The following is a 23868-nucleotide window of genomic DNA, read 5'->3' as shown; positions in this document are numbered from 1 at the left end:
TACGCAAAAGAAAATTATATTTCTTAGCCTATTAGTAGTGTGAAGAGCTGAGGAATGGTGACAAACTGGGGTTTTTTATTCTAAAAGAAGTTTGCTGGTGTATTGTTTGCCCCTTCTCATATTCTCCGCCCATCTCAGTTTTGTTCTTTGAACAGGTTTGTTTACCAGTAACATGATACACCAGAAGCTGAAACTGCTCACTTTTAAATCAAACAAGAGTTATCTGCCAAATACAAACTGAAACTCAAATCCACCTTACAAGGAAGATCCACCTTACAAGGAAGATCCACTAAAAACCACAACACAGTAATTAAAAGAACAGCATAACTACAAAACCTAATTCTTTTCTTTTCTAAAGAGTATTTGAGGGCCCTTCAAGGGACTACATCAATTCTGTCTAAAGAATCTGCCTCCAAGGACAAGGATTCCAACCAGCAACATGACACCACTCTTTAAGATCAAGTTCTTCCCTGCTCCTTAGAAATCAAGCATAAGGCCTCTGCTTATTGTTTGTACAGACATGTGCAGTGTCTGCTACTTTTTGCTATATATTCATTGGGGAGTACTTGTAATCAGGATAACTTAAGGTCAGTGCATGTTCTAAAAAATCTCATTGTGTTCACTTATGCATGAACCTTTTGATAAATGTAACTTTGTGAGTGAAAGATGGGATACCTATAACAGCATTTTCTTAAGGGAATGGTGTAACCCTACATACAAGGCATTGCTGATAACAGGCCGTGGGCCTTGTGTTAAGTGAATAACCAGGCCTCTGCACTTGTCCTGGCCTGCCCAGAGCTTTGTTTTAGCCTGTCCAAGTCTACCATCAACTATCTAAAGACCAGATGATAGGTGACTCATCTAACTTGCATGGCTTTTACTTCGCTTCAGACAACTAACTGTGTGAGCTAACGCCTATTTCTATAAATATTTTTTTTTATATAACACACAAATAAATATTTGCTACATATGTACCATAAATAGTATACATAAATATATGTATATATGAAATCATTCAGTGTTACATCACACAATTGTCCAAAGTGAACTAAAAGCTGTACATGAATACAAGTACACCCACACATACAGACTGAATGTACAAATTCACATTTGTGTGTGTAGCAGTTAATACATACCAATAAAAAAGGGTTATTCTGTAGGGAATGGATTACCTGTGTTCCCAGAACAAAAACCTGCATAGAAGAGCAAAGGCATAGCATGACAGAGGCCTTGAAAACAAAGACTCAGAATGGTATCAGAGGTCTTATGTCTACAAACAACTCAGCAACTGCTAATTACTGGTTAAAGGAAGCCAGCCCTGAGAACTGGGCAAAAAACGTTCAAGTGTAACAGAAAAAAGAACATCCAGCATATATAAAATACACAGTATATACTAGAAATTCAAATGCAATTGCACAGTAGAGAAGAGTGAAGCATAGAATATGTCAGCAAACAACAATAACCTCAACAAAACATAACAGCAAGGAGAAAGAAACAGTCAACACTGCACACCTCCATGGGAAAGATTCCCTTCACTCAAGTCTCCCATTCCCTGTTCTTTTCTGACCAACTTTTAATATATTCTGGTTTTCAAGCAAGCATCAAGCAACTCCATGTAAATTTTTTTATATGATGTTAGTTTCAGACTTCTGATACTGAACCTTTGTATTATGGTATAGAGGGAAACAATTAAATTTCATTGGCATTTACTATTTACCTGAAACAAGGCTGTAGTTGAGGTGAGCGTCTGTCTCAAAGTAACAAGCAATAGGACAAGAGGAAATGACCTCAAGTGGTGCCAGGGGAGGTTTGGATTGGAAATTATGAAAAAATTCTTCTCTGAAAGGGCTGCCAAGCATTGGAACAGGCTGTCCAGGAGAATGCTTGAGTCCCAAGAGGTGTTTAAAAGACTTTAAAAGACTTGACGGTGCAGTGCTTAGGGATATGGTTTAATGGTGGACTTGGCAGTGCTGTGTTAAAGGTTGGACTCGATCATAAAGGTTCTTTGCACCTTAAATGATCTTGTGGTTTATTCTTTTTTAAATTGAAAGCATTCCTTTAATGATCACAATAACCAACTGGTTTTGGGCTTTGCATTTTTACAGCTTAAGCATCTTGACCATTTGTGGGTTATAGATGGTTTTTCTTAAATAAATGCCAGGAAATTCCACACAAGCTTAGCATTTCATGAACTTAAACAGTAACACATTTACTACAACAGACTGCTTTGGACACTGTCCATGTAAACCGTGAACTGCTGTCCTTGCATCATGCGCAACACAAAGGTGCAAACTGCTACCAAAATATATGTGAATTTAACAATCCCTGTATGCTGTATTAATTGCTTCCCCATCTGAAGGTTCTCAGCTTTGCATATGAGCAAGAATTAATTTAGGAAGCTCATGTTTGTTTTCTGTTTGTTCATTTTTTTTAAATAAAATCTAAATTCATGTTTTGCATTCTAAAATGCAAAGGGGGAGGGTTTACCTGCTGGCAATTCTAATGCTGGCTATCTAATGCTGCCCAGGAGACTATTCACCACCTTTTGCCCCAAGGCACACTTATAGTTCATGGTCAACTTTTTGTCACCAGGCCCACCACATCCCTTCTTGGAGCACTGCTTTCCACCTGGGTGACACATTGTCTCTACCCAGGTGTTGGACTCTGAATTTCTACTTGTTGGACTCCATGAGGCTCCTGTCAGCCCATTTCCTCAGCTTGTCAAGGTCCTTCTCCATGGCAGCAGGACCAGGATTTACATGCTTCAGCTACTTAGTATATCCTGCACTCGACAGGTGTTCCTTTCCTGATAGATCTTCAGCAGCAGAACAAACCAATTTCAGCCAAAGCCAGCAAGTCAGCAAAGCACTAGATAACTTTGCTTCATCATACAGAGTTTACCACAATGTTTTTCAATACCAGCTTTGTTCAGGAGAACCTCTCAAAGCCACTGCCCTCCCTCAGACTTGCAAGCAACCAAGGAGCTTATGAATTCCATTAGAAATTGACCTTTCTCTGTTTAGTCCATGTAAGCAATTCCTTGGTCATCTCTCATTGGTCTGCCTCTTCTCAGACATTTGTTCATCTAAATGGAGCACATGCAAATGCCTGGTTTTGTTTATGATGTTACCCATATTTGAAAAAACCAAGCTTGTTAAGAACTTGACTACCTGTGTGTTGTCCAGGAAAAGGTGCTCTCCCATTACAAATGAAGTACTTCTCTAAATCAAGGAGGGGAGGGAAAGACAGCTTTATTTCTTAGGGCTTCCTGCCAAAGCACCCAAAGCACTTGAAAACTTAAAGTCTTAAAACTACTAGAACAAAAACAAAGGTCAGCATGCTATTTCAGTTCAGCACAATTCGAGATAAATGGTATCTGCCAAATTCTTAACAGCCCAACATAACGAATATAGACAAAACAGAGCCATGATCACTGTCAGAACAGGCAAAAGAGTCTGCCAACACTACAGACTTTCATTCTTCAGTCATAAAGCAACTCCTACTAACTCCAAGGAAGGCTCAATCATGCATGCTTACTTCATCTGCTATGTCAAGCTAAGAATATCCATTTAATACAAGTAAAGCACAATTCGAAAAGTGCATAATTAGTGATCAACAAAGATATACAAAGATCAAGAAAAGCGTCATGTCCATTTACCAAGCCAATGACCACAGTTAAGTAAGCATTCTCTTTGTGTATTTAATGGTTGTGTTGTCATGGTGCTTGTCTGATCAAAAATAAATGTTTGCATTTGTACTATGAGAAGTGAAAAACAGCCTCATCACAACCCCTGTAAAGCCCCTTTCAGGGCTGGCTGTTTGAGGATCTATTTCTTCTTTAGAACTGATGCACATAATCAAGACTTCTTAAAAATTTAAGGAGCAACTCGTGGTGCAGCTTTCTCATTACACATTCTGTTCCACAAAATCTTTTGCCACAAGCTGCAGCATCCAGCTACTGATCCCGAGCTCTTTTACCAGCTTCAGTAATGGTGTCCTATCCTTTGAACATCCTTTCTGCACACACTTCTTTGTTTACCTCAAATTTCCACTTCTCACTTCCAGTTCTCATTAATTGGTGCTTTATCTAATTGTTTGCTTTTATTCCTCTAGCTGCTTTTTACACTCACACAAATTCAACTCCTTACCAGCCTGACCACTTACACTTTCCAAGGTACTCATTCATATTCTGCTCTTTGCTTACTAATCCCTCCTTCACCATACCTTCACAGAATCAATTAGGTTGGTAAAAAGAACTCTGAGATTGAGTCCAATCTATGACCTAACACCATCCTGTCAGCTATACCGTGTGTCACATCCAGTCTTTCCTTAAAAAGTGCTTCACATTGTCTCTATCCAATTTTCCTTCAGAAACCCACAGCATCTTCTATGTCCAGAATTAAGGTAGGAAAAACTGACACACAGATGAAAATTGACAGAATATTCTGCTGTCTAAACCTTCTGATTTAATATTGCCTCATGCACACTTAATCATCAGCCTAAGCCTAAAAAAAAACCCCAAGAACCTCCTCACCCCCCCCCAAACAAACAAGTATCCAAACTAAAATCCAAACTACCAGCTATCCACCCTCCCCAAATATCTCAACACCAGTTGCAAACCAGCAGCCACTACAACCATGTAATTTTTTCTTAAAGGGATGCATTTACTACTGTTTTCAGTGGCAACAAAAACCTCACTATTAAGCCCTATTTGTAGTATGTCCCCCAGATAATGTCAATATATAGGACTGATGATGTTTCTCAGCAGACAAATGTATTCAAAAAACCCAACTAGTTTTGGGATGAGTTCACTCAGCCCTCCAAGCTGAGCTCCATACAGATGCATAGCTTTGCTCAGATGAGAGAGCACAAGCATTGGTTTCTTCTACCTGCAGCAAGCTCAGGCTCCAAGGTAGTTTTTAGCAGGGGTGGCAGCACAAGGCTGGGTGCGCCACAGAGTAGCATCTCCTCCAGCACTAACACTGGTGTGTCTCCTGCAGCCAAATTTTAACACAAGTTTCTGAAAACCACCTAAAGCTGCAGTGCTTTTACAATTTGCTCACATGCTCTCCTTGCTGCTCCTCTGTCTTAGGCCGACTTTTTCATTTCAAGTCAAAATAAATCAGCTGTTTTGAGGGCATGACTGGGAAGATACTCATACATGACAAGATTCCTATAAAAGCTTTACCAAAGAGCTCTAGAGCCTCCCCTAACTTGGGAAAAGAACATGAAGCTAAGGAGGTTATTCTAGTGTCAGCCCTACACCTTCTGCAGTCTCTTAACAATCTTGCAAATTTGGCCTAGTTATAATTCAGGAAACCATCTGTGCCAGGAGACTCCAAGTCAGCTGCTACAGTTCAATTTCTTTGAAGATTCCTTCCCCCCTGCACCAAAACAAGCTCCATCTCCCAAAATACAGGCAAAGGAGATGCACAGGGGGCACATGGCATCCCAGCTGCAGACCTGAACAAGATGTTCTGCCCTTGCTGCTAGGACCACCATGGAAGCAGGACTAAGATCAGGACAAATAGCCTCTCTGATGTTTTCCCCCTCCCTCTACACTGTACCCAGCACTGAAGGAAACGATGAGGGAGATTAGGAGCAAATCCAGGAACACAGACAGAAGCAGGGGAGGAGGTAGGCAGCACACCTAGGGAAAAGAGGTGAAAGAACATGGGAAATAAAGCAAGGACAGGCCAGAGGGCAAACTTTCCCAGAACCTGGAAACTACACCAATTATTCAAAATTTCTACTGTTTTTTCAGCCCCTGGATGAACAGCAGATTTATTGACAAGTTTGTTGTTTTGTTTTGTGGGTTTTTTTGGTTGGTTTTTTTTTTTTTTTTTTTTTTTTTTTGTTAGCAGATCCTTTCAATGGTAACCCTGGGAAGAGAATACTGCAATTGATATATTCTACAGTGCAGCTATTCAACACTGAATACACAGTCACTGAAATACCACAAGGATAAACTTTTCCCACAATACTATTTATCTGCATACCAGTAGCTGCTCAACTTACTACTTACTTGCTATTTTAGGCTACCAAAAGCAGCACCTAATCCCAAAAATTCAATACATTGCCCTGTCACACAAACATGCATTACAGGGTGGAAAACACTTTAAAAAGCAAGCTAGCTATCAAACTGTACTACATACAAAACAGTAAGTAATTCTTAAAAAAATAAAAAAGAGGAGCAATGAGACTATTTAACTTATTATTAAGTCCCTTAAAGAGTAAGACATGAAGTTCTTCCAAAGACTGGGACATTCAGACAAACTGCACAGCAGAAACATACTAACAATGACTCAACTAACATTCCAGTCATCTGGACACCAACTAAAATATTTATCTTCCCTCCAGCTGGATGAAAGTAATCAAGAACTTAACAACCTTTGTAAACACAACCCTAAGTCAAATTTCTGTAAAACTGACCAACTTCTGTGTATTCAAAGGAGACCAAAGCAAGCAGAACCATAGTATAAGCCTTAGGAAACTTGTCCAAAAGTCAGTGAACACATCAAAATTGCAAGGATTATACTGCATGGATGCTTCAGCCTCATATAAATATGAGTAAAGATGTATCACAGAAGCTGCAATCTGAGGAAAAAGTCACAAAAATGAAGTAAGGATAAGATTTTGATATGAAAATAACCTATTTAGCACCTGCAACAATTTCAGTACTATCCAATTGTCACAAAAGATCCAATTGTCCCTAAACCTTCCCCTAACAAACACTTAATAATAAACTCTAGCAATATTCACTGACTATAATAAGATCCTCAACTTACTGTCTAGAATTTCTGCATTCTTGATGTAAATCTTATTTAGCAGAGTCTGAAAGGCTCTAAGGCTTCAGTAACCTTGGAAAATGGAAGGCCTGAGCCGACTGGCAGAGTTAGCTGTGCCATCGTGGCACGTGCTCTACTGACATAATGTTGAAATAAAAGTTCTAACTGAGGTTTCTCCAAGAGCAAGAACTTTTGGTTTCAGTTCAGAAGAGGAGCTTGTGTTTAACTGTGTTTGATTTCCAGTTAGCCAGAAAGTATAGGAAATATTCCCAAGGTGGCTTAGTGAGGAGCGAGAAGGAGCAAGAAGAGCTCCAGAGCTGCCACACACAGCTGAGCTGAGACCACATGCCAGGTAGCAGGAATGTGGTCAGTCCACTCCAAAGTAGACCAACTTTGAGGAGTGTTGACCCAATCCAACCTACTTCAGTCTAAAATCTAGGGTTGTTTTCCTAATTTAGTTCAAAGGCCAATGTGGACACAGATGAGAAATCTGCAGACCGAGTTTTATATTCCTAGAATTTTCAGTCCAAATCACACTGCTGAGAAACCTGAACAAAGAGCTTATTTTATGGAATCATCAACTTGTTTCAAAATTTTCAGAGAAAGGACTTACTTTTCTGGGGTGTAAAAATGTATTAACAGCATTTGTAATATGCTTTGTTCAATTAATAAGGCTCATCCAAACTATGGTTAAAAGTACCTTCATGTTTACTGGGAGAAGCTGTTCTTTGGTTTAGTAAGGATTACTGAAACAACGACATTTTTTTACTTAAAATTTTCTACACTGTATGTTTAGTACTAGGAAGAGCCAATGCATAACTACAATTTTCAAGGCAGGTCTTCATGCAAAAGGACTCTAAGTGAAACAAATGAGACTGCTTACACAATAAAATTCATCACATTGAACCTTCCCTAGTCAGATTTGCCATTTTTTACCAAAAAGCCTGTATATGCACAGCTACAAAATTAGATAGACAGATAGATAGAACCACCCTACTTTAGGCAAGAAGGGTAGCACAGCCAACTGCATTACCAGTGTACGTAGAGACTCGTAGAATTCCCTTTTTCTCACACCTGTGCACATAGAGTTAGTTCTTGTCAGGAAAATTAATGCTTCTGAGGTAGCAAACTACCTTATGTCTCTAGCTATAGCTGTAATATTTTTAATTTTAGAAGTCTATTTTAATATGGTAAACCTCAACATGACACCCATTAAAAGAAAATCTTAATTCAACAAGAATATTATGTGTATAAACAGAAGTCTGCTTCATATGTTTTTCTGTCAGAAGTGTTACTTTTGCATGCAAGTGTTTTTCCTCCTATATTTTCAAAAAGAAAAATATATCTGTACCTTTTCAAGAACCTGTAGCTTCTGAAAAGGTAAAAGAGTACTTAAGCTGAGAACAGAATTCACCTGCAGAATCATTATCTCACTATTTGAAGATGAATATTAAACACCTTACCAAAGTGAAATAAGTCTACCCCATGGTGGACTTTGCTCTCTTCATAATTTAGCTCACCAATGATCAGAATATTGGGAACAAGCTGTTTTAACTGCAAACAAGGAATCAAAAACTAGAAAAGATACCACACATTTTTGAGCCTGTACAAAAGGAAATTGACTTAAAACTGACACAATTCTCAAGTTGATTTTAATTACAGGCCCTTACTATTCATTTAATTAAAGTCTCAGACGTTATTATACATAGCTGGTTGAAGCAATGGAAAATACCACATTATGGAAGACAGAAAATGTAAAAAATGGGCTTTTTCAGAAGCTGTTTTAAGGAGGTCACATGTGGTTACAACTTTTGTTACAGATTCAAAGTTCTTAGAGTTACATCACTTAAAATGTAACACTTGCAATGTCGATCCAGTGACACGGGCTGTTCACACTGACTGGTTACTGGTCTAATTCAAGCCATTTAAAGCCATAATTCAAGAACAAGGTCAAGCTTGTAGATTGCTAAACTAAAACGTTATTGAGAGGACTAAAAGGAAAGAAGAATATAAAAAAGGTTCAAATGAAAAACTTATTATTTATTCTTCAGTATCCAAATGGACATTACAAAAAAAAACACCCTTTTAATTTCTAAAACATCTTTAGTTTCCAAGACCTTTTAATATCTAAAAACATGAAACACCGTTAAAATCTGTAGTTTTCAGGAATATTTAATTTCCTCCATTATAAACGGAAATATGTGTTTCTGTGCCTAATGCTATTTATTGCTTGAAAGAACAGCATTTGATTGCCAAGTCAAAAATTATACTAAAAAAGATACATGAAGTTGACAGCAGATCCTGGCTACAACCTTCACAAACCTACCTACTATGGGCAAACAAGTCTTGGATATAGTGCAGTAACTTGGCAGAAAAAGCAGAAAATAAATGGATGAAGTTTGGTGGGGATTTTTTTAGTGTTGTTCTATTTAAAAAAAAAAAAAAAAAAAAAATCAGCACCCAAACCAGAAACTAAAAGTAGCACACTTTCTGGAAGAAGGATCTACAAGAGCAATAACTTGATATAGTTGAGCCTGAAACTTGCTGCCTTGCTGCCAGAACAGCATTGGCTATTTCAGTTGGGAGCACATCACAACTTCTATAAAATGCAACTTTAAATTGAGCCATAAAGCAATGACCAACAGAGAATTCCAGGTAAGTGTAACCCCCAGCACAACTGAACACTTCATCCAGCCTGCTCCCAGATCTTCATGGAAACAAGACAAGCAGGAGCCAGCTCAAGGCCTTCCCAGTAACTGCAGCCATCCTCCAGATGACATCCTTTCCAGGGAGTCCCCCCACTCTTTACCTCCATCATGCAGTAATCACGCCATAAAAGAAGGTGCTTCCAGGAAAACAACAGCCAGGAGCAGCCTGCCAGGAACAAGAACTCCCCTGACATTTGCACAGAAAGTAGCAGGTTAAAGGAGAAAGACCCAAGTTGACAGCATAAATTGCTTGGCAAGTACCAGCCTTCTGCCAGATGTTTTGGGAACATATGTATGCAATCTAATAAACTATCATACAGGGACCCAGGAAATGCAAAGTTAATCCAACATGCCCAAGAAGCACCTGCTGTGCATGCACAGATGAACTGAACTCAACAAGAACTAGGGTCCTGTGGTTGCAATGTGCAGCTTCTTACAAGTCCAGAAAACAGGTCACACAGCCCACCCAGGCAACAACCCATTCCTCCTTTCTGCTCCTGCAGAACAAATCCAGCAGACATGAGGCTGCCTGCTCTTTCAAGTCCACTACTACTATAGGTGTAGAATTATAAACAACCAAGATTCATATGTGGAGGAAAAAAAACTACATGTTGCAGTTTGAATATCAAAGGCTATCAGATTGGTATCTTTTCAATGAAGGGGAGAAAACAGAGTACTGCATGGACCTTGAAGAGTTTTAAAATAAAAACCCCTCATACATACATACACCCAGAACAAGAAAAATGGCAGTCAACACTGAAATTTTCTGGGTGAAAATAAAGAGTGCTGCTGCTGTACATTAAATATTTGACACAAGATTTCAACATTCTGATCTGCCAAAGAGTGAATCCGTTCACACGGTCCCACAAGGATTATGTTTAGCTCTTCATCATGGAGTTGATTAGCATCAACTGTGTAGTGAAGAGAAATGCAGAGTTCCTATAAGGAAAACTCTTTTAAGTGACCAATTTTCACAACTACCCTTCATGAAATTACAAGTTAAGAAAAAAAAAAGATCACAACTACTCGCTTCTGAAAATCTGCACAAGATGAAATAAATACTCCAGACGAAAGCATTCAGCAGCAATGCATGTTTATGCTTTTCCTGTCCCTGTGCTTTCACCACAACACAGGCTGGAAGAAGCTGCAGCCCTGTGAAGGAAGATGTGCACCCTAGCACAGTAACCATGTAGTAAGTCAAGTAACAAATATAGCTACAATGTTTGCCATTAGTCCCACCGATTCACACAGTGGTTACTATTAAAAGACAAGGATGCAGAACAACTTTTATTCTTGAGGGTAAACTAACATTAGCTGTCATAAAGATAGTGACAATCAATCAAGAAGAAACCACTTCTCACTGTTTCTCTGCAGAAGTTTCCAAATAAAGACAGGATTCTGCAAGTTCTATTTATGCTCAGGGTTTTTTTTTTCCAAACAGACCAGCAGGAAATTCAAAATTACATGCAACTGCTTCTAAGAACTTATGGGAACATACCAAGTCAAGCACTATACGGACTGTAAACTGAGGTTTAAAAGTGCTTTCACTATACTTTAATATGCAACAAAAGAGAAGAGATCACTATAGTACTCCCTGAAGCATAATAGGCTCTCTCTCATTTACTTTAGGTTAAATTTGCACTTCAGTTATACACTTTGTGATGTTTTTAGAGACTCTTCAACAGGAATTGCCTGATTCCACAGACTAAAAACATTTCAATTCATTCACTAACCTGTTACATACAGACAGAAAAAAGCCCCACCCTCCTTAGAAATGTATCAGGTGAACAAAGATGCATGGAGAAACAATCTCAATAAACCTAGGACAACATGTCACAGAATTAAGAACTGTTCCACAGTTTTAAGCAGTTTGGACCCGTTAAAAGCCTCACATAAAGAAAGTACGTGTAACAAGTGAACTGTTGATCTGTAACAACACGTGTGTTACTATGCAAAACAAAAACACAACGACAAGCACATGGCTACTGACTTACGGGTAAAATACTTTTTGCTCTCAACACCACAAGTGACAGCATCAGCAAGAACCGACCGGCTTGCGCACAAACTGAAAGAAGCCAACCTTTACCTATCAAAGCCTGGAAAAGGTTGCTTTGGAAGATGCTGATGACACGCTCGATGGAGTTCCGCAGCTGCCGATCCTCCGCCTGGCTCAGCTTGGAGCGGTATTCCTCCAGGAGGCGCAGGGCTCGCTGGGTATCTGCAAGCGGAGAGCAGACACATCGCTGACCGGGGCGCACCGGGCAGGAGCACCGGGGATGCAACAAGCCCCGGCGGCCGGGACCGCCCCGGCCCGGCGCGGCAGTTCCTTTGTTCGCAGCCGGGAGAGCGCGGGCGGGACGGTGCCCTCGGCGTGCTCGCAACGCCCGCAGCGCCTCGGCTCCCGCCAGCCGCCCCCCCCCCCGTCCCGCCGCGGCAGCGGCTGCGAGCCGGCGGCTCCGGCGGCCGCGGCCCCGGGCGTGCGGAGCTCACCTTGCTTCCGGACGGGCATCGCGCCCCGCGCCCCCGCCCGGGGCTGCCCCGGGGCTCCGCCGCGCGGACTCGGAGCGCGGCCCGGGGCAGCGCGGGGAGCGGCGCCCCCTGCCGGCCGGGCGCGGGGGCAGCGGCGGCCGCCCCGCCTGACCGACCCCGCCGCCCGGCGAGCGAGCGGCTCCGCGCGGGGCTCCCGCCGGCGCCGCCGCGGCGCCTCGGCGCGGCGCGGGGCAAGCCGGGCCGGGCGGCGCCGGGCCGGGCCGGGCCGGGCGGGACAGCGCGGCGCAGGCGGCGCGGCGGGCCGGGGCCGGGACGCACGGGACTGGGGCGCTCCCGCCGCCTCCCGCCCGCACTGCTCGGAAATTCCAAACTTTCCAGCCAAAATGGCGGCCTGGAGGCTGGGGGAGCGCGCCCCCCCCACGTGACCGGGCCCGGCGGGCGCCCAATCAGGGCCCGGCGCGGGGCCGGCACCTTGGCGGCGGGGGGGGAGGAGGCAGGTGAGCGCTCCCCGCCTTAAAGGGGCCGCCCCGCCCCGCCCCGCCCCGCCGCAGCCAGCGCCGGGCACCGCGGCACCGGCGCCGGGAACGCAATGGGAACCGGGCCCTGCGGGACCCGCCCCGAGCGTCCCCGCAGCCCATCGCCGCCGCCCTCCCTGGCGGCGGTGCCCGGCGTGGGCTGCGGGAGGGCGGGACTGCTCCAGGTGTGCGCCGGGTACCTGCGGTATCGCTTGTCCCCGGAGCGCCGGAGTTTCTGGGCAGCACGCACCAAAGGACCGCGATGGTGCCGCGGCAGTGCCGGGCACGGAGCCGCTCCTGCCGTGAAGAAGCGCGGGCAGAGCCGTGCCCGGCTGCGGGGAGCCCGGGGCCGCGTTCCGCGGGTCGTGGGACAGGCAGGAGGGCCGAGGTGCCTCGCGGACCTCACCGGCCCTCACCATAAGTAACACAGAGCGCGGCCCTCCACCTGTTGCCGGGGTTTTTTTTCCCCTTAGTCGTCCTGGTGAAGACCAGGATGAGGAGGAAGCACTCGAAGAAAGATAAAGAAATAGCTTTGCCTCAGTTAACAGAGGATATAAGGTCAGCATAAGGACATCAGAGGAGAAAACATGAAAAGCCTTGCTTCCTGGAAAGTTTAAGAAATGGGCTGTATAGGCTGACATCAGGGACTGGTCAGAATAATGGTACTTACTTTCTCAAAACTAGCATGGAAATGGTAAGGAGTTACCTTCAAAGGCAAATCAGCTTGTTTTCTTGTAAGATGGCAAAGAGGTAACAGAGTGTAGAAATAGGTGCCTTGGATAGAAACATGTGAGCTGAATGGTCTTTGCAGCATATTCTATATACCCACTAAAAGGAAATGTATATTAAAGCTGGTGGACGTAGGGGAATCTCCTGTTCTGAGAGGGAATGTTAACTTATCTCTCAATGAGATGGACAGTCAACCACAGCCTCGGATCTGATACACTTCAAACCCTGTATCTATATACATATGAGAGGCAGAAAGAGATTTGAAAGTTCAAGGCAAATACTGCAGATGGGGGGGGGGGGTTGGTTGGGGGTTTTGTTTGTTTGTTTGTTTTGTTTTTTTATCCAAGCTCACATTTCCATTTACACTTGTTAGATTTAAACGCAACTAAAAATGTAAAAGAACTTACCCAAAGAAAGAACCTAAAAAGAGCCTCCTGGGCAACTCTTGCAAATTTGAAGTCTGAAAGTCAGATCCAGATTTCTCTTTGGCAAACACCTAATCTTAAGGAAACTTACACCATGGCAGATCTAACCTAGATCTAGAAAAGGCCTCTCTCTTTTCCCTCCCCAAGAGTCCTATGTTTTGTTCTTTGATTTGTGCCAGGATTTCTCCTGCTCCCATAGCTATGTACTGTGAAAGTGTTCACACATTTCATTGAAGCAAGCAGAACATACATTTAGTGCTGACACACAATTGCCCATTTTCTTCCTTTCTTGTTGTATTTTCATATCTCAGAATTTTGGCACCAGCTGGTACCAGTTCAGATATTTTGAAATGAAAGCAGGCTAAGAAGGGACATTGGCAGAAGTCTCCATCATCTGGCCTCCTCAGTTTTCAGTGTTTACAACAGCAATAAATGTGCTGCAAAGGGGCAATAGCCCTCTTGATGTCAGAGGAATATATATACAGAAGGAGAGGAAGAACAATCTATATTTAGCTAGCAGAAAGGAGACATCTGCAGCATTTTGGTTGGTTTTGCTGACTGACAAAAATGTATTATTACAAAACAAAAAAAAATTTACTATTAAAGGAACCACTATAAAGAAACTATTTTTTTCATACACAGTATTTGATGTTTCCAAGTCTTTTTTATTTTAAATAAGAGATAATCCCATTACATACGGTCACTGTGCTGGGGATAGAGAAATAATCCCATATATAACACCCTGAGACAGCATTTCTCACTTGTTACTAATGCTCTAGGAAAAAAAAAAAAAAGAAAACATCAAAGAGGGGGTCAGGATGATGGATCAGCAAGTCAGGAAGCAATTAGGTGAGCTTTATTGTACTTTAGAGAATGATGTTGGTTCCCAGCACTTCTGTTTCTGTTCTAGGAGTGTATTTGCTGATTGAAAGCAGTTGAACCAGAAAGCACAGTATTAAACTTCAGCATGAAAAGTGGGTTTGAAATTCCAGCACATACAGAAAATATCCCATGAATGGCAAATTACTTTTTTACTAGTAACATTGCAGCTAGAGCCAGTGTTACAAAATTGTCCTGTGTTACACATCATCTTTTACAGGCTCCGGCTTCCAGGAAATTGTGTAGTTCCCTTGGAGGAGGGGAAAACTGAGTGTGAACCAGAGCATCATTTGTGCCACAACTTGAACAATATCATTTAAATCAAACCACTACAGGCAGCATACAGAAAAGCTTGTACTTAAACTGTGACTGATGTGGTCAGTATAGAAGTCAGCATTATGCTGTGCTTAACATGCCCTGGCTGTGCTCCAAAATGACCCTTGGCACAGGAACTCCAGGACAATTACACAAAGCAGCAGCCCATTGCCACTTCAGTCCTCAGATGCATCTGAGGATGTGACCAATGGCCTTTTCTCGCTGCCCTCAGATTTCCCTTTAAAATCCCTTTTGCAGCTGCTGCCAGGAGCGTGCCTGGGATGTTCTGCCTGGGATGGTCTCTGGCAGGGACAGGCAGCTTGTTGCAGCACACATACTGCTTAGGAGGGATGTGTGATACAGAACCAGGCAGCTTTTGGCAGCAGGGAGGCCAGCACAGCACAACCTTTTTCCCTGGAAAACCTTCCGTAACAGCCACCTGATCCTAGCCCATGCCATTTGTACATGGGGAAAAAGCAGCCCTGTGTCAGAGCCTAATAACCCCAGTTTCATAAACTATAGTGAAACAGAGATTATGTTCTCCCACTTTGAGAAACTATGCCAGAACTTGTTGGCAGCTACCTGCTCTGGCAAGTGATCATAGTAGTGAGCCCTGTCACAGATTGGTACCTGATCCCACAGCAGCTCCTACTCCTCAAAGCAGTCCAGCTGCCACTTTAAAAATGGCTCTTTCTGCTTTAGAAACATCACCTGGTCAGCTGGCACCGCACCACAGGGAACAAGAATGCTGTCAGGCTTCTTATGTTTTGAGGCAGTCACACTTTGGCCACAGGCAGGGCAGCAGGACATGGAGGGGTTTGACTTCATGCCAGCTACCTGGTGAACCCCTAAGTCCCACTGGAGCCAGCTGACAACGTGGACTTCTCAAACTGCCAGTGGCAGTGGATGTGTTGCAGATGATGTCCCACACAGTAACTGGAGAGATATAATGAACTCAGGAGACTTCAAAAAACATTCCCTAGATTCACACACAATGTCAATCAACACAAGAACACCAAGAATAAAAGGACTGCAGACATCATCACACGGCAAGAATTTACAGTTATTAGTACAGCCAAAAAAATACAGTAGTTACAAGCTGAGACAAATTCCATTACAACAGAAGGTAGAATAGATTAAATAAATGCAAGTACATCTGTTCATGATTAAAGATGTACACTGGTGTATAAAGTGGAATATTTCTAGAATACTATAATTATAGTATTAATTTTAGTAAAAAGAAATGCTGACTGTTGAAAAATAAAGAGTAAACCTCATGACTTTTTTAATGTTGGGCTTACTAATGAAAGAAAACACAAGAACAATAAAATTGGTGCTCTCTTGATTGTCAGATTAAGTGTCCAAAGTCACCATATACTACTGCGGTCACCACACAAAGTGGATGATTTCTCTTATTCATTCAGAACTGGGAGTTGATGCTCATGAAAGGATCTCTGACAGCTGCAGAAAAGCTTTCACTTCCCTGCAAACTCAGTGCAATGCTTCACAGATAACTGGGGAAGCAATGAAACTAATGAAGCCTCATTTCCCCTGCTTAACAAGGAATGAAACTTGAGTGAAGTTAGCTTGTTCATTATGCCTCCACTCATCTGGATTCTCTGATGTCTGATAAGTTTGGATCGTGTGCCACAGCCTTACCTTCCAGGAGCTCTTTTCAGAAGAGCACCTTTTCGTTATCATCTGTAATTTTGTGGATTATAAGAGATGCAAACAACTTCTTGTAGAAGCATTCTACTTGAATGGAAACATGGAATGGTAATGTGTCCTTTTTTTCCCTGCAAAAGCTATTATATATGGAAAATTTTCATGAGGCCACAAAAGACTGAAGATACTCTTTCCAGTACAGTCTGCAGTTACTCTGTCACACAACCCAAAGAGCAAGTGCCTGTCATAGGTACTGCTAATAGTTGAAATATCAGCTCACTTTTGTCTATCATCTTCACTCTCATGGGTAAAATAAGTTGCTGCCTATTACATGGGATCTTCAGTTGTTAAAATCAAAGTTTTATTTTAAAAAATCACTGTTCAGCAAATTTAATTAAGCCTACCCAATGGAATTCTTATGGGATAATCTTACACATCTCTGCTTATTTAATTTCAATCTTTTTTTTTTTTTTTTAATACAGAGAAGTCAGTTTCCCTGTAATACAATCTTTATAATTTTCATTTGCGAACTGTATATGCAGTTTGTCCTCATGACTGAAACTTGTCTTAGGTTAATTCGATCTCCATCAGAACACAAGGATGCCTTTATTCCTAGCATTAGAGAGTCCAGCTGGGCATGGCTAGTAGATGAACATGTTCCTGTTTACAGGGAGAGTAAGAGAAAACTGGACTTCTTTTTGTCTAAAATCCTATTTTTTTCCCTATCATTGTGCACTTTGTGGGTGCTGAGGTTGTTTGAGCTCTTGTTCAATTAGGGATTGTATGCCATATGTAGGCAGCAAACTCTTCTTTTGCTCTTGTAATAAGATTTATCTGTTGAGTTTGGGACAGTTCACAATCCTACAAGAGTGAGTTTTACTACTCCAGCAACCTCAGGAACCAGAGCATTATAAGAAATATGAGACTTCTATTTCCTTATTTAGAATGTTTTATTTAAATATAGGTACCTAATATATAGAAGAGTGCAATTACAATTTTTATAAACAATTAAAATTCAGTGCCTGGCTGCTAATGCTCCAACATCTTCTGGAAGGCTGCAAAACATCAGAAACAAAAGCATACAAAACAATATTAATTATAATTGTTAACAATTACTGCCAATATAACATGCATAAACCTAGACCATCTTCCTCCACACTTTCTATAATCAGGGTTGTGTTATATAATATCAGCTTAACAGCTTCTTAGTTGACTTCCTGATGTAAAGATAAACATCATTATATAACCTGCCTATTTTAACTTTCCCAGTCAAATTAAGCAGAGAGGTTGGTGTGTTGTATGAAGTGACTTTGTCTGTGTGAAAACCTGACGCAAGAAATAAACCTTCAAAGAGCGTGTTAGAGGCCCCTGAGAAGTGTTTTCCTGGGAGGAAGGCAGCAGTTGCTGTGGGGTTTGCCTGACCAAATGCTAAGGAGAGTGTTTAGAAAGTAATATTCATGGATTTTTCTATGATCACATTACCCAATTAAAACAACAGCTACTAAAAATAAATTAACTTCTCACATCCTATGAAAATGTAACAGATGCCCCCAAAATAGCAAGGCACCCCAGACAAAGCACAAGAAAGGGCTATTAAACCTCACTGTGGGATTCAGACACAGGCTATGTAAAGTAGCACCTTCTCCCAGAAAGGGCAGAAGCCACTCCCACTCTATGGAAATAGAGTAAATAACATGGAAGTGCTTTTTCTTTATTTCTGTGGCACAGTCCCCAGCATGCCTTGAAACAGAGCCGCTAACCATAGCTCAGTTCACTCTGCTGATTTTCACCACCCTGGAGTACAAACTGGTGTGCCTGAACCACGCGATCCAGCAGCCCAGCAAAATGACATCACAGCATATCACATCAAGACACTTTTGTTTTGCCCCCACAAACAATGTAGTGTTTGTAGCAGGAAGCATGGGACTGTGCCCAGCCTTATGCCTCTTGCACAAGGGTGAGAGATACGTGCTTTCCTACCACCACATTGTCCATCATTTGTGCACCTGAAAAGACAAAAAGTCGTTGTATTTTGGGGTCACAGACACATGTACCACTTAGATTAGGAGAGTGGGAAAAATAGAAATGGAGTTTGGCAGTGGTTTTTGTAGGAGTCAAAATCATACTTGTCAGAAAGTACCTTGTTTCAAAGCTAAAAGTCACTCTCCAAATAAACTGTTTTGTTGCAATGTATTAAGACGTTCTACTTCACACCAAACACTGAGTATTTCTGAACATTGCAGAAATACACTGAGTGTGTGGAGCTCTTATAGTAACCCCTCTCTCTCCTGGAATGACAGACAGCTAAATTTGTTTAAAATTTCTTCTTTCTGTGCTAACACCTACATTTGAGCTCCCCCAATAACTGGAGAAATACGTATCTGAGGATGACTAGCAGGAGCACAACCAGCAGACTGCTGGCTTGCCCTTCACAGATCGTGGCTTCATCTGTAGCATTCTGCCTGTTACTGGCTACAAGCTGGGCTATGGGTGCACAGGGCCCAATCTTCCCATCTCCTGTCCTGCCGTACTCCCTGCTCCTTGAGATTGTGGAAGTTTTCTGCAGAGATCGCTTGAGAGGAGGATTTACTCGAGTCAGCATAAAATGGCCCTCCTGGCTCACTGGTGGTGAGCAGGTAATTGAATTATCAGGCACACCTTCCCTTTAATGGTTTTTTTCCTCCTTGTTTGTGTAGAAGCTTTGGGAGGATAAAAGCAAGTATGTACCACAGATATGTGAAGGAAAAGAGTGGTGTTAAAAAGGAATGCAGCTGGAAATTTCAAGAAGAAAAATTTAGTCTTGTTTAGAATTTTATGAATAATTAAAGGGAGAGGCTGCCAGTGACTGAAGTTGAGGGGTGAGTCCTCCAGTGTCCCACTGAACAACTGCAGAGCTGGAACAGTGAAGAAACCTGGGAAACTGTCCAGGTTGCAGAGATCTACTGATAAAGAGGACCTAGGGGCTGCAGGAATTGCCCACAGTTAATGGATCCTGCCCTTCACTCCAGGAGTCAGCATTCAGTGGCGCTGAGATCCTCCAGTGTCCACACAGCTTTTCTGATATATTTTGATACATGTTTAGGTGAAGAAAATCTTTGTAAACCTGCCCTTTTTTCATAAAAGGCCTCTGTGCTTACTCTTACTGACTCTAAAAGAAGTTACCAGAGTTCAAAGTCCTGTTACTGACTCACAAGCAGATTCTTGTTTGTCCTTTCAGTAAATCCTCTGCAATAGATAACTCATTTAAGTTTTGTTGCTTCTATATCACTTATCTTGCCCCAATTTTTTGATCAAACACTGTTGCAAGCTGAGGTAAATGAAAATTTTAGCATTTGCTGGTTGTAAGTTCCCAAAGAGCTTATACTAGATTCCCAGAATCAGAACTACTTCTGAATACACTAAGTGTTCTGCTGCTGCTGGCAAAGCTGATGGACAGCTAACTTCTCCAGATGGGTCTAAGGGTTCAGCTAGACACTCCAGAAAGCGACAGGGAAGCTGGCTGTAGTAATCAAACATGCACACTCAGAGACAAGAAGTACTGTTAGGCTATTTACTATTGATATTTCAGCGCTTTTATTCATTTTGTTTGTTTTTTGTCTTCAAAATACAGCATTTCTGGAAGCAATCCATCAACCTTCCTTATTTTCAGATTTTTATTACTGGGGGAAAAAAAATCTTCCACTTAGCACAGCTGTGATTTTTGCAAGGTAAAAAGTGCTATCACCAGAGGCTGTACCACACTCCCCAGAACTGCACTGCTGCAGCAGCAGAGAGCGTTGAGTAACGAGTTTGTCCGATACCAAGACTGACTCATAAGGACAAGACAAGCTGGAAGACAGGTGTATGCTTGCAATTCTTGTCCCATTTTCCTGGTTATTTGGAAATGTGGCCAAATAAAACATTAACTTCATGGTGTGCAGGCCTCTGGACAAACCTGGAATGGTTTGTATTTATGTTTTGCTTAATGCTGAAATCAGCGAAGTTTCTTTAAATGGATGCAGAGATTGTGTGAACTAAGACTTAGAGGTAAAATATTTTCCTTTTTCTTTCACCAGTAAATATTTTATACTTCACAGAGACAAGCTTATAGAAGAAGCATGGGATGACATGAAAAGCTACAGCAAAAAAAAAACCACTGTGAAGTTGGAATAGTGTAGAGGTCAAAGTCATACCGGGCAGAAGAGAGAGTCAAGAAACAAAAACAGTCAACAAAGGACAACAGTGAGCCCTTACTAAGGCCATGAAAGGGGAAGATAATTGACAGGGGCCTCAGGAGTGAGATTTACAGCAGATAGGGTTGTACTAATGGTCCTGCACAAAACCATAGTGAGATCTCACCTGGAGTTTCACATAACCATGGCCATCTGTGTTCAGCTAAGGTGAATTTGCACTAGAAGGTGGCAGAGCAGGAAATCTGGGAATTCCAGAATGGACAACCTCACAGGGTACCTTCAGGTCAGCAAGGCTATTGAGCAAAAAAGAACAAAAGTCCCCCAGAAAGCTTCCTGGGACAAGAGCAGTGAGGTCTGGGGCTGCTTCCAACTGGAAAAGTGAAGACAAGTCAATGAGCTGATTTCACTATAGAGTGAACACAGTAAAATGTTCCTCTCTGAGCACTTAGTGTCCTTTCATTTCCATCTCCTGGAGGCTTGGTGCCTTTCACCTCAGGTACTCACAGACTGGATCATGTATATAAATAGAAAAGTAAACTTCACAGCCAGATTTGGGCTGCATCTACATTGAAATTGCTCTATATTGAAGGAAAAGAGTGTACAAAGTTTTAAATTTTGGGTTTGCTTCATTCCAGCACATTCTTTTTCATAAAGAGTTTCTCCTGAGCCTTTATTCTTGACGTTTCTGGGGTTTACTGGTAGGTGGTTTGGACAGTGTGCAGCTTCAAGACAACTTGTTGAAAGTCAGGAGCCCTGAGGACTATTCTGATTGCTGAGGACATCACTAACATAGCAAAATACTAGATGAGCTCCTCCAAGGTGAATGGGAAGGGACAGGATAAAGCCTCTGATAGCTTTGGGTTTCGCTTTTTATTGCTCTATATTTAACAGAATATCAGCTACTGACAAAGAATAGTATTCTGCTCACCAAAGCTGCACTGAATTTACATTTCTGCTTTAGGACAGCTGAGAAATTCCAGGCCTGTGCACTAAGAGTAGGCTTAAGAGAAGAACTCAGTCCACCATCATTGGTCTGGATTCAAGGGTGACTTCTCAGCTTCCTAATCAGAAACAGCTCAGTATTCTCACAGATCTCCTGGCATCATGCAGATGTAGAGCATGCCTTCTATTTCAAAAACTCACTAAGGATTTATTCAATTATTAATTAAAATCTCATTTGGTTATGATTATTACATGCTGGAGGAAGCATCCAGTTTTATTACAAACAGTTCATTTAAAATCTCTGAAGGCATTCCATCATGGAAAACAAAACTAGCAGTCCAAAGAAAGAAAACCTTATCATTATGTATGGCATTACATTACAATTCAGAAGGGATTATCTCTGTTTCCACTCTCTTTAACAATACGATGAAACATGCTGGCTGTGTTAATTATTTGTTTGCTAAGGCTATTTATGAAGGGTGCAACTTCAGTGTAGTTCCAGTGAATTTCTGATGCATCTTTGCTTCTGCAGATTTTATTTTTGTCTGCTTCAGCTAAATGTAACTAAAAATTATAATTCTGTGGCTAGTCTCTGCAGAGCAAGACACATGCTCATATTTAAATCAGAAGCAGCCCATACCTTCAAGGAATTAGCAGCTGAGGTGCGCTAATTTTTATATCTGTGGCTAGAATTAGCTGCCAGATACCCATTGTGTTTGTTTTATGTATAGGCCCACAGAACTGAAAGCATCAAAGCAATGTTGCATGGGTATAAAGCAACCTCAGCTCTCACTTATTCCTTAGGTGAACTCCTTGGAGTTTCTGCAGTTACTCAGGAAGAGTTCAGTCCTGCTGCTCCCCTGCTCCTCAGTGCCCCGACTTCCCAGCACCGTGCTGTCCATGCTGGGCCCCAGCGCCCTGCTGGCTGCAGCCACACCAGGGAGGGGACAGGAGGACATCCAGCCCTCAGCCCTCGCTCACTCACTGTCCTTCACAAATGGCACTACCCAAGCAGTACAGTAAGTAAACCATTTGGTCTAGCCCCCAGTAAGTTTAACTTTTCCACACAACACAAACACTTGCAGCTTTTTCAAATTTTGCAGCAGGTCATTTCCGTAAACTCTTTGGATGGGTGGAAAGTACTTTTGAGAATGTGGAAAACGTAACACTCCCCTGCAGATTTTACCACCTCACACATGGACCAACTCCATTTCATTGCTGGTGGCTGCAGGGGAAAGCAGCCTTCAGGCCCAGGTCAGAGTCCAGTGCCTCACAAAAGCATCTCTGCTAAAACCAGAGAAATCACTCCAGAGTCACCACAGTCAGAGTGAAATCATCAGCCTTGGTCCATGACAGTTTCGGCACTGATATATATTGAAAGCAGGACACTGGTTTTCATTTTACAGACCCCTAAAATCTTTTCAATATCTGTGCAGACCTGGGGAATCATCTCTAAGCTCATTAAACAATAGGTTTGGTTTCTTAGTGCACTTTTATCATACAAAAAATTTACAAAAGCAGTCCATCCTACAGAGATCCACAGACCATTTGAGGAACACCTCTCAGCTAGAAGAAAAGATGAGGTGGCATTCGGGAAGTGCAAATCAGTCCCTGCTAGTCTGTAGATGGAGTGGCACAAGGCAGCAAGGATCCAGAGTGCCCAGCCTTATCATTTCTATCTCAAGCTCGCTACTCCTGGTGGCCTCATCCTGGAAAACTGTAAGGAGACACCGCCATTCCCTAGGAGTTACTGAGAGGCTCAGCTGGAGACCAAGCTCCCCTAAATAGCCAAGCTCAGTTAAGCTCTCTGGGCTGAACAAGAGGCAGCTTCAGAGGTGGCCCTGAGGCACGGGAGCAGCTGGGCAGGCTGCAGGTAGTGTGATGTGCTGGCTGACAGGGCAGCAGGGGCCCTCGGGAGCTGCCAGAGGCTTCCTGGGACACGGGCATCCACCAGAGCATTCCTTCTGCTGTAAGCAGACTCTGCCAGAAACAACCTCTAAACTTTCTTCTTCTCACTAAGGAGTACATTACGTGGGCTTGGATCTGTTCTTCTGATCCCTCCAGCAGCCTTTGCAGAACAAACCTCCCTCAAAACAGCCACTCAGCTCGTTTCTGTTGCTTGTGCAAAAACATACATTCAGATAGGAAATTTTGTCTCTGCTTACTCAACTTCTTATTTCTCCTCCTATTAGCTAGCACGCTGCTGCCAGTATTTCAAGCAGCTGCCTATTCAGTGGTGA

The 23868-nt window shown here is 42.4% G+C and overlaps 1 protein-coding gene and 1 long non-coding RNA gene across 15 annotated transcripts in view; both read right to left on the bottom strand.

Moving 5' to 3' along the window:
- The window catches only part of DLG1 (discs large MAGUK scaffold protein 1), a 144900-nt gene extending 132789 nt beyond the window's left edge, over positions 1-12111 (bottom strand). For 7 of the 14 annotated variants that reach the window (XM_068200726.1, XM_068200730.1, XM_068200731.1 and 4 more), the window contains exons 1-2: positions 11987-12109; positions 11583-11714 (exon numbers count right to left, since the gene is read on the bottom strand). In XM_068200726.1, coding sequence (XP_068056827.1) covers positions 11583-11714; positions 11987-12005 — 151 coding nt within the window. In that variant the 5' untranslated portion in view covers positions 12006-12109. Of the gene's footprint in view, positions 1-11582; positions 11715-11986 lie in introns of all 14 variants that reach the window. The other 7 variants (XM_068200728.1, XM_068200727.1, XM_068200729.1 and 4 more) reach the window with 4 other exon arrangements.
- An 8066-nt stretch (positions 12112-20177) lies between these two features.
- On the bottom strand, positions 20178-22499 carry LOC137479968 (uncharacterized). The gene is made up of 2 exons (XR_011002620.1): positions 20870-22499; positions 20178-20825 (listed from the first exon to the last, which is right to left on the bottom strand). It is a non-coding gene; the product is annotated as an uncharacterized lncRNA (long non-coding RNA).
- Positions 22500-23868: the final 1369 nt, after the last annotated feature.

The sequence above is a fragment of the Anomalospiza imberbis genome, chromosome 10 (genome assembly GCF_031753505.1).
Source record: "Anomalospiza imberbis isolate Cuckoo-Finch-1a 21T00152 chromosome 10, ASM3175350v1, whole genome shotgun sequence".
In the NCBI taxonomy this organism is placed as follows: Eukaryota; Metazoa; Chordata; class Aves; order Passeriformes; family Viduidae; genus Anomalospiza; species Anomalospiza imberbis.
The sequence above is the reverse complement of the archived record's forward strand: the minus strand, read 5'-3'. Positions and strand labels throughout refer to the sequence as shown.